The sequence below is a fragment of the Cupressus sempervirens genome, chromosome 4 (genome assembly GCF_028749045.1).
Source record: "Cupressus sempervirens isolate cs-2001-9-10 chromosome 4, ASM2874904v1, whole genome shotgun sequence".
Classification (NCBI taxonomy): Eukaryota; Viridiplantae; Streptophyta; class Pinopsida; order Cupressales; family Cupressaceae; genus Cupressus; species Cupressus sempervirens.
Genome location: NC_143121.1, coordinates 538,369,074 through 538,382,339, shown reverse-complemented (window position 1 = coordinate 538,382,339; position 13,266 = coordinate 538,369,074). Strand labels below are relative to the sequence as shown.

The 13,266-nt window shown below is 34.8% G+C and overlaps 1 protein-coding gene and 1 long non-coding RNA gene across 6 annotated transcripts in view; one reads left to right on the top strand and one right to left on the bottom strand.

The window, feature by feature from the left end:
• Nucleotides 1-10,047, top strand: part of LOC149562316 (uncharacterized) — a 105,396-nt gene extending 95,349 nt beyond the window's left edge. The window contains exon 3 of the long non-coding RNA XR_016363915.1: nt 9,260-10,047. This is a non-coding gene — a long non-coding RNA (uncharacterized LOC149562316). The remainder of the gene's footprint in view (nt 1-9,259) is intronic.
• Nucleotides 1-13,266, bottom strand: part of LCAT3 (lecithin:cholesterol acyltransferase 3) — a 189,902-nt gene that overhangs the window by 94,357 nt on the left and 82,279 nt on the right. For all 5 annotated transcript variants that reach the window (XR_016363911.1, XR_016363912.1, XR_016363913.1 and 2 more), the window contains exons 3-6: nt 10,979-11,106; nt 10,616-10,751; nt 10,444-10,495; nt 10,032-10,132 (exon numbers count right to left, since the gene is read on the bottom strand). Coding sequence is in view for 1 of the 5 variants with exons in the window: in XM_089825842.1 (XP_089681968.1) it covers nt 10,032-10,132; nt 10,444-10,495; nt 10,616-10,751; nt 10,979-11,106 (417 nt within the window). In the remaining 4 variants the exon portion in view is untranslated. The remainder of the gene's footprint in view (nt 1-10,031; nt 10,133-10,443; nt 10,496-10,615; nt 10,752-10,978; nt 11,107-13,266) is intronic.

The window sequence follows — 13,266 nt, the reverse complement described above, 5'->3', positions numbered from 1 at the left end:
TTCCCTTTGAAGAGGTTGGAGTTGAATCCTTGGAAGTACCTGGCAGTTGACTTTTGTTCTTCTTGAGTAGGTTTTCCAACTCATCGATTCTTTTAGTTTTGCAATGATGCTCATCGTGATTTGGCTTTTTGCAATTGCAAAAAAAAGTTCGTCCTTTTCATTACTTCCCTTCTTACAAGAAGAATTGCCTTGCTGTAAGGAGGATTGTTGTGTCTCGGATTGTCATTTCTGCTTCCACTGTTTCTTTTTTGTTGTTGCTAGAACTTTTCCCTCCTTGACTTGATTGGTGCTCATCACAAGCCACCAAGGCTTTGGTCTTTGATGTCGTGAGAAGTCTTAAATCCATCAAGTGAGATTGTTCAATAATCAACATCTCTGCAAATGCATCCAATGTAGACTTCTAGTAAGCAGTTCCCATGGTCAACCTGTGAGCATTAAAACTCGAAACAAAAGAAGCATACTCTAAAGGTAGCCTCTTCAGGATGTCATGAATCAACTTGTCATCCTTCATGGGATTTCCACAATCTTTAAGTAGTGCCCTATACTCATTGGCTTTATTGATGTAATCTTGAATTGTGTTAAAGTTCTTCGGATCCAAGAGAAGTAGATCGTCCTCAATTTGAAATCCCTTTTCCTCATCCACCTTACCATACAATGATTCAAATTTGTCCCAAGCAAGTTTGGATTCCGTGAAACTAGCAATGTGAAAGAAGAGATCTCTATGAACACAACTCCTGATAATTCCTAAAGCATGTTGGTCTTGTTTTTTCCAATCAATGAGTTCTTTAGCATCAATGCGTTTGGTAATTGTACCATCAACATTAAGACTATAACCTTTTTCCATTAATCTACTCCAAGCAATATCTTTCCATGTAGAAAAATTGTGTGAAGTTAGAAGTGGACATTTAGGTGAACCCATGATGCAAAAAATGAAAAGAGACACAATACACATTACACACCCCCCCTTTTTATTCAATCAAAAGACCACCCCCCCCCCCCCCAAAAAAAAAAAAAAAGATGTTTTTGGCACTTTATAATCAGTGCATGTACAATAGGCGACTTGTCAAAATGTCCAAAGTGGACTTCTAATTTTGCTTTTTACAATTGCCTTTTGAGGCCAAAATCCGGAACTAAGCACTATAGCTCAAACATACAACAATTCTGAAAAGTAATCAAAGTAGTACAATGCAGAAGAAGCCCTAATTCTGAAAGTGAGAATTTTGTCCACATAACCCTAGAATCTGACTGCAGATTTGGAAAGTAGACAAAAAATAACGTACTTTCAAAAAAATAGGGAACTTGTTTTCGTGTCCAGATGAGCCCGTACGAAGCGTTTGAAGTTGCAAAATGCAGGATTGAATAGGTATAGTCACCAAAAAATGCAATTTCTAAACAATCCTTACACCAAAACCAGAAAAGAGCACCACCACTGGAAAGTTCAGGAAATTCTACCCAATTTCAAAAAAAATCACACCTGAATTGGAGTCTGAATGACCGAGTTATGAGCTCGCAAAGTCGGGCTACCAATTCAAAAAGCAATTTGGAGAGGAGTCTAGAAGGAAAACTACTATCTTAAAATTGACGGTCAAACGGTCGTCGTAGCAATTATAATTGGCCTGTTTTCATGGTTAGATGGCCATCAATTTTAACCTCAAGAAATGTTGATGTCAGCGAAAAACAATGCTTGGTTGACATGCCAACTGATTGGGATGTACGATCGATGACATGGCAAAAGTACGGATTTACACATGTCTACGAAAATCCAACATTGTTGTACAGAACAAATACACGTGGCAGGTGACGTGTCAACACATGGCACAGGCTGACGTGGTAGCGTACAGAAATGCTGCGTGTTGGTCGTAAAGTCTGATGTGCCAACCCGCATTGCAGCTGGCAAACAACTGTCCATGCTAACTGGGCAGGAAGTGCCAATAGGGCCTGGCGTGGATGGTCCTGCTGCTGACATGTGGCGGGCAAATGCAGCGTTGTCTGGTTGACATGTCAAGGAAGGCCTGCGCAGCTGTCAATTCATGTGGCCACTTGCAGCAACGAAATATGGCGAAGGTGCAGTATCTGTGTGTGTAGCTTTGTGAGCGACACGTGTCACAAAGATTTGGACTATGTTGCCAGGTGTTCGTCCATGTGTTGCTGGGAATTTTTTGGGGAAAAACTTGGTCACTATCGAAGATCAGTTGCATGGCACTATTACATGCTTTCGCGGGGTCAAAAAATTACTGCAGGCTGAGAACCTTCCACATTGCGCCGAAAATTTTTAATCGCAGTCGGAAAGACTTTTAAATAGGCCAGAGAACTGTGGTTTATCCCACATTCATGGGAAAAGGGACTACAGTGGTGTTTTTAAACACCAAGCCCCACAGTCGAATGCAAATGGCCGCCAGTTATGTGCTTTGTCATCAGAAAGATTGTGTCGCTCGCCAAGAAAGTATGTGGCCGGATTTCCAAGTTGCTCAATCGAAATTTGGTGCATCTTGTCCATGGGTTAAAATAAGAATATTCTCTTGCGCAAGGTCGGGATCTAACACCCGGTTCTGCAAAAAAAAATTCTCTGCTAGTTTGACTGGGCAAAAAAAAAAAATCGAAATAATATAGACAAAAATTGCAAAAAATTGCAAAGAATAAAATTGCAAATCTGGAAAATTAATTAATTAAATCTACAAAATGACCATACCCTAGTTGCAAATCGAGGCCTCCGGGTGCCGATTTGCAAAAAAAAATTGCCTTACGGTCAACTTTGGACTAAGGTAGCCAAATTTATAGTCGATTTGCACTGAATCAGCGTTCTGAACACAATGGCGAGGTCAGATTTGGCTCTAGACGCTCCCAATTTCTGCAGTACTCCAGATTCGAGCCAAGGTGTTGAAGCAACAATGGTCTCAAACAGCTATGTGAAGAGAAAATCTCCCAGCTCTGATACCATGTAAGAATTTGCCTTAGGGCAAGATTCACCCAAGAACTAAGAACTCAAACACAAGCACAACTATAGACTAGAAAGGAGTATGATCAGAATAACAATGTATTCGATTCAATATGCGCCTTAAGAGTACACTAGGATTGCCTGTATATAAAGGCCTCTGAGATTCATATACATCTTCAAGCAAGTATGCTTCTTTTATGTATTCCACAAATTCTCCCTAAGTGGATTTATTATCAGAGAGTATTTCCAACTCTTCTCCAACTTCGCTTTCCTTATTCAATAATCTTCTTTGACATGAATTTCAGCTTTCAAGAGGGCAAATGTTATTTTTTCAGTCTCAAAAAAATTATTTATAGAGAAGTATCGTTCTAACTAGGATAAGCAATTATCAATAGCATCAACATCAACTTTTTCTTCAAAATTTGGGATATCAAAATTCACTTGTACTTTACAAGGGGTATTCCTATGGAATGGTGCTACTAAATTGGGCACTTGTTGGGTCTTCAAAATTTCTAAAAACTTACAAATCATATCTTCTCATTGTCTAGCCAAAGCCTCTTCCACCATCTTTTTCACTGTCTGCCGAATTATCCGACATCTTTGTTTTTTTGCAACGCAAAGGAAGGTATTCCGACAAATTTCTCATAGCCAATCCTAATCTTTGATATGAAGTTCTTGTGTTAGTTGGCATACAAGAGTGTTCCCTCTCTAATACCACTGATCTAAATTTAAGAAATGGGCTAGAAACACGATATCTGGTGAAGCAAGATACTTGTGATACCAATGTTCAAGTTCTGGAAAATCTTGCAAAACTCAAAAGAGTTGTATGCAAACCAAAAGCTATCTTATTAATTGAAATTGAAAGAATATATACAATGATGGAATATCAGCAGTCACCATAGCTATGAATTTGAAATGTTTATGTGGCTATAATAAAAACAACAAAATTAAACCAAAACTATTTATAAACTCCATGTTTAATTACCCCAACTTGTCAGGGTCATAACTTTTGACCTAGTGCTCAAATTTCAAAATTGCTTACACCATTGGAAAGAAGAACTAAAAGTCTAATTTCAGTCCACAAAAAAGCGAACCTAAGGCTGCCCAATTTTAGGGACCGCTGAAAGTTTCGGCTTGAAATTTTGAGCAAAAGACCTCCGAAAAGGCCAAATAAAAAGACAGAAAAACTATCTAAAAAAATGGAAAAAAAAATATTTTCAAACAATTGATCTTCTATATAATTTGGATCAAAGAACAAGATTCAAGTCATAGAAAGCATCCCTCAAATGATCTCTACTATGGTCTCAAATTGTCATGGAAGTGCAACTAAATACCTCTTAGCAACAATTTTGTGTCTTGATAGCCTATGTACTACAGAAATGAGAAATCAAATCTAAGACATCAAAATACTCAGAAGGGTCGGAAACCTCAATTTCTATATCATTTTTATCCACTATATTCCACAAATTTTAAGATTTCTGAAAGCTCAATGCCCAAATACTATAGCATGAAAAATGTGTAACCATAGACAATGGTCAATAGTAATATCTTCCACCAACCAATCAAGTAATTCCGATTCCTCCATGGTAACATTATAAATGACCAAAAATGCTACTTTGAAGATGCACCCATTGTCACATGAATTCAGGTATTTACATAGATACTATTAGATGACTGGTAATTTGGTAATTATTATAGAATCCAGTGAACTCAAGACATTATTGTTAACTCCAAAATTTTGCACACAAATGCCAAGGCCCTAAAACGTCAACGATTTTGGAGTAGCATTGGAACAATCATGAGCATGTGGGTAAACTAAGAAAATACTTGAACCTTTGGGTTCTAGGCCGATTCCTATAAGAGGCTTCACATAAAACTTGAAAAAACACTTATGATGGAAAGAGATAGAAAGATAACGGAAAACAAAAACTAAACTTGTGGTGATGCACCAAAAGTTTGCATATGTGACATTCAGAGAACTTTTACACTTGAAAACCACGAAACAGATTTCAAACTCACACAACTTGACTGACACATGCATGCACATAAATATTTTGCAGAAAGGTTGAAATGGCTATTTGCTTAATAAAGGAAAAAGAAACTTTCACAATAGAGAACACATTACATCTGCTCTACACAACTTACAACATGTGTCATACATTTATCACAGAACAGGTACAAAAGTAAGATAGAACTAAAAGGAAAATGAAGCTTTCACTAATAGTTCGATCAAATCACACTAACACAACTCTGCAAATGACAAGAAGATGATGAAATGTGCTAAAATAGTCTCCAAGGTAGCTTTCCAATATCATCAATTGGGTTACAAAATAATGCAAAAAAATATGCCCACAGGATCCTAAAAAAATCACAAAGAGCCCAAAACTGCATAAGAGAGAACTCCATAAAATGAGTTGTGAAACTTATTAAGTACAATGTTAATTCAACCAACTAGGTCAAATTCAGGAAAAATGGCCCAAAAATAGCAACCTAAAACACTTCCAAATGGCATGCGCTTGATGACAAGGTCAAACCACCTCATACCCCACTATGAAAGTGTAATGTCCCCATCATTTTAGCGTCCTAGTGGAGTTCTTAGTCTTTACATTCTCTAAAGGCTAAGTGGAGGAGTAAGGAGAAATTGATTAAATTAATTTTTTATAAAGTCATTATATAAATTACAATTACAAGGTGACTTTATATTTAATTAACTTAATTAAAAGTGACTAAAGTCGAATAAATAAATTAAAAGAATCTTCTAGGAGGAATTAAATATTATTTTATTTCTTATAGAAGGAAGTCCATCTATTGGAGAAAAAGAATAAATAGAGAGGACAACCTCATTGTTGATCATGGAATGTGTTGCCATTTACTCTACCTAATAACTTGTGTAGCCAAAGGTTTCTGCAGTTGCTATTGATCATTGGGAATGAACACTCCCATTGATTTGCATAATTGGGGTGGTGAAATACCTTCTAAAGGGTTGCAGCTGCTAGAGAAGACAAATCAGTCTTTTCATTGTGCCAAATTTGTAGCCTAGGGCCTAATTTTTGGAGTAAGATTGAAGGAATAAGTCAGATATTGCTACAGTATCGCTGCTTCAATAACGCTACTACAGTAACTTTTCTACATTATCGCTACTGCAATGTCGTCGATATAGTGATCTGCTACAATGATTTTCTACAATGTCGCCACTGCTACAAAAACTCGCTACAGTAAAATTCAGATTTTCTTGAGCACTTTCTAGGTTCCTATCCATTTCATTTTGTATTGAATGGAGGATAAATTTGAATATCTTAGGGCATGTGTAAGAATTTAGAAATCATTTGTAATATGCTTTATATCAGAGTTTTACATCAGAATTTGTTGCCCTAATGTCTTATTGATGTAGATGCATATTTTCTCATAGTCAATGCTCTATGTTTCAAAAAAAAAAATACAAAAACATTTGCATCTTCATTGTTAGATGTTTTGGAGTTCTTTGCAAGCATATTTATTAAAGTTTGACATTTAGAAAGAAATCAGAAGTTAGATCTACAATATATCCCTTGTGTGCAAAGTGTTTAACAAAATTCTCAAGTTAGAAATCAGGAAATTAAAATCAAAATTGCGAGGGATATTACAGAAAGCTCTTTAAAATCACACTAAAACCTCCAAACTAAGTCAAGAACACTCATAAGTGAACTCAACTATCTCCTAGATTCCCTCCACTTGTTCTCAAACAGATTTGACTCCATCTCCACTTTTAGCCTATTAGCCTTTACCACTATATTTCCATAATGACTAAAAACATGACTAAATATTTATTTTGTAATATATTTAATAATCATTCAACTAAATTATGATTAATAATATTAAATACTAATTAGATTAATGTTATTAAATAATATAAGTCACTTAATAACATTAATTTAATAAGTATTCAATACTATGAATTGTACGTAATTTACTAATATTAAATAATATGCAGATTAGATATCTAATTTAATGAGCTATTATATTTTATCGACATTAACATAAAATGGTTTATAATTGCACCATTATATATTAGCATTGATTTACAACAGTTATGGCCAAATAAATGGCATACATCACTTTAGGCTTTTGGAAGCTTAAAAAGCATACCTGCCTGGGTATGAGGGGATGGAAAATAAAATAAAATAAAACAAAGGCAAACAATTGCCTTGCTACTATGCATGATACATATGTAGTTGGAAAAAAAACATTTAAGCAAGAAGCCTTTTCCTTCTTCATGCCACGAATGGGCTTAAGAAAATATTAGAGTCGAACCCTAATAGATATTTCATTTAATTTTATTTTGCCTTTCATTTGGAGCTGCCGCCTGGAAGGAAATAAGGGTTTGAGCTGAAAAAGATTGGAGCTCTGTTGTGCGTTTTCTTGCATTTTCTCTCTACTTCAGAGGCTCCCATGAATAGAATGTTGTATGGGAAGGAAATTAAAAGAGTTTTCTGGAACCTTTTAGAGCTTTTGGTGGCTCAAGTCCAGATATTTCTTTGCATTTTTCACCTTTCTTCTCACATCATTCAGCTGTCATTGAAGATCCAGTGCTCTGTGCATTTTTTATCCCCCAAAGTATCCGCTTGTATGTGCTTGTAGCTGCTGATTTGAATTGAAGGATTTTTTGAACTTGCACTATCTATGCAACATTCACAAACTCACGATTGTGAATGGGAAGTCATCTTCTAAGAAGTTTGAATGCTTGTCTCTATACTTTTGCTCAAAACTTGAAATATTTTATCAACTAATACATGGGTAACTGTATTTCTTCTCAAAACCTTGTTTATTGAAATAACCATTTCATGGATTCGCTTGAAATCTAATCTGCAGGCAGACATTGTTCATACTGGAATGGGGTTTTTCTTGCAGATGTAAAACTTTGCTTTTCCTTACGTCAACTGCTATGAACTTTGAGCTTGAATATGTCGATTTCATTTTGATGACATTCTTGTAGTTTCAATGATATTTGTTTTGCTGGAAAAAAAACTTCTTCCTGTAGTATCTCAGGATGATAATGTTGAGCTTGTTTGCATCATAATCAACATGGCCTCTCTTACTTCTATTATGCTATTCTTAAAGTGATTATTGGTATTGTATCTCCACTCCAGTGTTAGCAACCATATTTGATTCAGCTTCATTGTTTGTTTCTGTAACTTCTCAAACTACAAGTAATAGTGCCAAGATCTTTTGTATTTGAAGTAATACTGTTTCCAGGACACATTTTGAACTCTTTGCCTTTTACCTTCTTCACTTAGCTTCATACCTGTCTCATATATCATCATATTGCACTTATATTGAGATACAACACACATTAAAATGCGCAATTGCAAATAACAGTTTGGAACATTGCCTATGCGGGAGCAATCCGCAAGCTGTAATGTACTTTAAATAATCAACTTCTATAAATATTGCAACATGAACTGCCACTTAGAAAAGTATAAATCATACTTTTGATGTTTGTTGTATGCTTCTCCTTACTTGTTTGAGTTGTCAACACTGAATCTGGACAATGTTGATGTAAAAAGTGTCACTTTACATTTTATCTGACATACCATCATTTGCAACAGATTTTTATATTCTGATTTCAATTGGTATACATTGCTGGTCGTATGCCATGTTCTTTTTGCTTGACTGTAATAGACTTCAGCTTTATAACTTCTCTAAGTTTACTGGTCTCATTTTGCTACTTAACAGTCAAACAGTTCTTTTTATTTGCTCTAACTACGATCACTTTCATTGCTGATTTCTGAATTTTCAACCACCCTTTTGAATGCCTTACTAATGATAAATAATCTCTGCCTGAAATATAATCTTCCCTTTTTTCAAAAATCCTTGCTGAATCCTTTTGTTGCTTATGCATATTATCATTTTGTCTTTGCCATTTCCAGTAACATACATATTGATCTCCTTCCCCCTTTGATGTCTTCCTTATTTAACATTGAACTTGATGTAGCATAACTTTGTTGTAAAAGGCTTTATAAATAAATACGCCCCTTTGATACTTCTATTGTACCTTTTTGATTAGCTCCTTCGATCTTATCTCTAATAGGCATGCCAGGCTCAATAACCTTCATGGGAGCGTACAGTTATATCTACGTACCTATCAAAGATAGGATGCTGCACAGGAAACAAACATATTAACAATAAACTTTGATATGATTGTGGTTGCCTTTCCTTCTCTTGGTAGACGTTTCTGCTTTATACAAGTGTATGATATGATAGTAGCATAAAATTATTTATGAGGTAAGGTGCTTCCATCATTGTTTAGATCCATTGGATCTAACACATCTTTTTTATGTATTCAAGGCTCAAACACTTGGAGGAAATGTGGATTGACGCACCGGACAAGCGAGAGTAAAACAAAGCAGCATGACTAGTCATTACAGGCAATGACTGGTTCCCCTATGATCCTCTTTTATTCTATGCTCTTCCTTTTTCTTTCATGTTATACACTTGTAAAGAATAGGGATATGTATCAATAGATTTAGGGGCTACTGTCACAGCCACTTGTGTGAGAGGCTTTTACTTTCAGCTTTTCATTTCAGCTTTGTAAATATCAGTTGTATCTATCACGATGAATAATACAAAGGACACTTTGATACTAATCTTCTATTTTGAATGAAATACGATTTGGCAGTAAATATGAGCTGAATGCAATAAAAATGTGTACTTTTACTTTCACCTAATCATTGTTTAGGACTGAGTTTTGACATGTGGGAAAAATTAGTAACAATTATATTTCCAGTCCATGAAGATAAATTAAAATACTTCTAATAAAAACTGTAGAAATTTTGAATCAATGTTTTGGGTCATAGTCAGTTATCCATCATTGTTTTTTCCTCATCTAATGATGGATCATGAGTGTGATGTCAAACATTGATTCAATAATTACCACACAGTTGTTAGCGTACGAATTCTAATTTATATTCAATAACTAGATTACATAGGACATCGACATCAAAAATTAAATATTTATCAGATAAAAGTACAACAGAAACCTTGAAACCATAGAAACAAATTGCATGTTTATAAACATATAAGAAGAAGAATTTAAGTTAGTTTGAAACATCAACAGTACCAATTGATGCATGGTCCATCGGGATATAAAAAAGTAGCTCTCTAACCCATAAACAAATTGCATGCCAGTCAAAAGGCAGTCATTAATGAATCCTGGACAACCTGCAAGCAATACAAGCACAGAATATTATCAATCATTTCTCAAGCTTGGTAATTTTGAAGAAGAGCATTTACCCTGATCAAAACATTAGACAAAGGTTCTATGGTTTCAACAAGTATTGAAACACAAAGCACGGCAATTTTGGGGAAAAGCATTTACCCTGCTCCATTAATGACACAAAAGTTCTATGGTTGCAAACTTCAAACAAGCATATGAAACACAAAGGTGTAATTTCTTTAAATATTATGAATATTTTCCTAAATGGACATATAGTAAATAACACCTGTTACGAACAATTACATCACAGGTCTACCTTGGAAGGGAGACGCAATAGATATCCACATGTTAACATATTTCTCAAATATCTGCAAAATTATACAACATATTTAAAGCCAATCTTAGATGAAGATGTCCAAAGAATACAAGAAAAGGGGAAAAAAAGCTCACTGTTGATATAAAACCTTTATGTAATAATAAACACTTACATCTTGATGTAATGAAAGGAAGCATTTGACAAGCAAGCCACCCATAGAATGTGAAATTATGTTCACTTTCTTTCCCCCTGAAGCCTTGTACGCTGTTTCAAGTTTTTTTCTCAGGCCATCCATAGATTTTTCAATTCTTCAGGAGAAGAAAACTCAAACATTAATATTTGGACTACAGAAAAAAATAGTAAAAATAGTATCCATCTATAAACATAAAAAATAGAATAATAATTGAAAAATATTGAAGTACCATATTTTTGTATCTAAGAACTTCAAAAAGTTCTTTCTTATTGTATGACCTGTCAATGATTACATTCTACAAGCTTCTCAACCATCAAGACTTGACCAGTTAATGAAGGTTACCTATTACTTTGTCGAAAATCAAATCCATATCCAAATAATGTGACACCCTTTTCATAACCCCAGTCAAGCATTGTATCAATGAGTTTATGAAAATAGTATAACACATCCATATGAAGGAGCTTTGGCAGCTGAAATAGAAGAGACCAATAAACAGTATGTAAGAAAGAGGACATAATCATCTAACCACAAATGAAGATAATGTTATACCCAGCTAAATGTGAAAGAAAATAAGAACTCAAATGTGCATTAACTGTAACAATATGACACATTGCTTCATTGCAACTCATAGATTAATGTTCAAGTTTATAACATGCAAATTGGGGTAAGAAATTGTTTGAATATAACATAACCAACTACAATGAAACACCAAATCTACAACAAACATTGAGAGGCTTTGTAATGATGCTTCACACAATATATACCATCAAGAAATTTAAGGAAAATGTTAAGAGAACATCATCAATAAAAAAATCAAAACACTAAAATAATAAAGGTCTCTCTTGTGCCTGTATTTGAGAAAATAACTAGAATAACAAGAGCACAAATTAAGCAACCTAGAAATGGTGTATACATCTTACAGCGGCACATATGACTAATTGTTAGCATTATGTGTTTAGTGTTGTCATTGATGTCAACATGCTATGTGCATTAATGTAAACCTGATGTAGAGAAGTGCAGAAGTAGTTTAAAAGTAGTATCTCAAGTTTGATATGTAAGAAAGAGTATTTGAGTCTGATTTGCAGGAATGAGTATCTAAAGTCAAATAAAGGAAAGAGTATTTGAAGTTTAATATGCAGGAAAGAGTATCTGCAGTTTGATATGCTTGAAAGAGTACTTGAAGTATTGTACTATAAGTTTACAAGATTACTCTAATGAATGGGGGCAATAACAAGGCTATAGGAGGTGTATTCGGAAAGATGCAAGCATGGGAGGCTGGAATATGCAAGTAACAGAATTTGAAGTCCTTATGGGAGAATGCTCTGTGTTACACCACATAAGAAGTTGATGGCATGCCATGTTGGTATTGTAATGTATGCTTTGTGATTATTGCACTATCTTATTTTCAAGTTCACAAAATTTTAGTGGAAGTGTTCTGTTGTTTGTTGACAAAAAGGTTGGCTGTCAAGAAGTCAAGATAGGTTACAAAAAATGTTTCGCTTTCACATCTCGAATTGCGCAATTTGGTGGTGGACATGTTTCTAACATCTGTGCAATGTTTTTTAAAATCTTATGTTGGTTTCCTCCACAAAAGAAGATATGTTGTTTTGAACACAATACTGTTGTCTATGTTGGTCTCTAGCTAACACAGCAGAGTTTGATAAACTGATTTATAACTTATTGGTACAGATATGCATTAGAGGAAAGTTTAAGGATTGAAATAGGTCTTGTCATGTGGTATTGTGCTTCGCAAAGCATCATGTGCATTGAAGAGTCTTTTTGGGCTGACCCGCTAATGTATTTTATTACTTTCTAGTTTCTACATACTTCATTTGGGTTCACCCTTAAGGATGATAGTGATTATTGCAATTTGATGAATTCATTTATGAACAATGTATTTTGATGAATTTGGATTCCCCCTTCATTTCCTAGGGTGGACCGCATTAAAATTTGTGTTTATGGTGGACAACTTTGTCTAAACATTGTTTATCTTTATGTGGCAAACCTTGTTGGGTTTCCAATGTTCAAGCTTGTATATATACAAGTGCAAAAAGGTGAATTAAGTATGGAATTGGTGCAAAGAATGTATAGATTGAATGTATATATTTGTTTACCATACAGGATAAACAGATACTTATTGCATTAATAGATTAGATGGTAACACAAAAAGATACTTTATTCATATAAGCAGATATGCAATTCCAATTACAATGATGACCCATAAATCCATTCGCACGATATACATATACTTCCTGAAGGCGTAACTCAACCGTCACACAACCTTTCAGTTACCAACTCAACCTGTCGGCTACAATATAGTTTTTAACGAAAACATCATCCCCCCAAAAAAATTAAACTCATCTCTAAATGACAAAATAGAGACAACTTATACATCAAAATTCAAAATATGACTCAAACTACTGATTACATCAAGACTCATAACAAACTAAGAAGTAGAGGATTGCATCCCTGATCCAGCTAGTGTGGTAGATGTCTTTTGTGCCCTCAGCTCGTTCAGTTGTGCCCGCAACTCATATACCTATTGCATCCAAGCATCCGAATTCAATTTGGCTTGCATCTAAAGTTCTAGTGCTCTCTTTATCATGTTGGCTATCCTTCATAGCTCCACT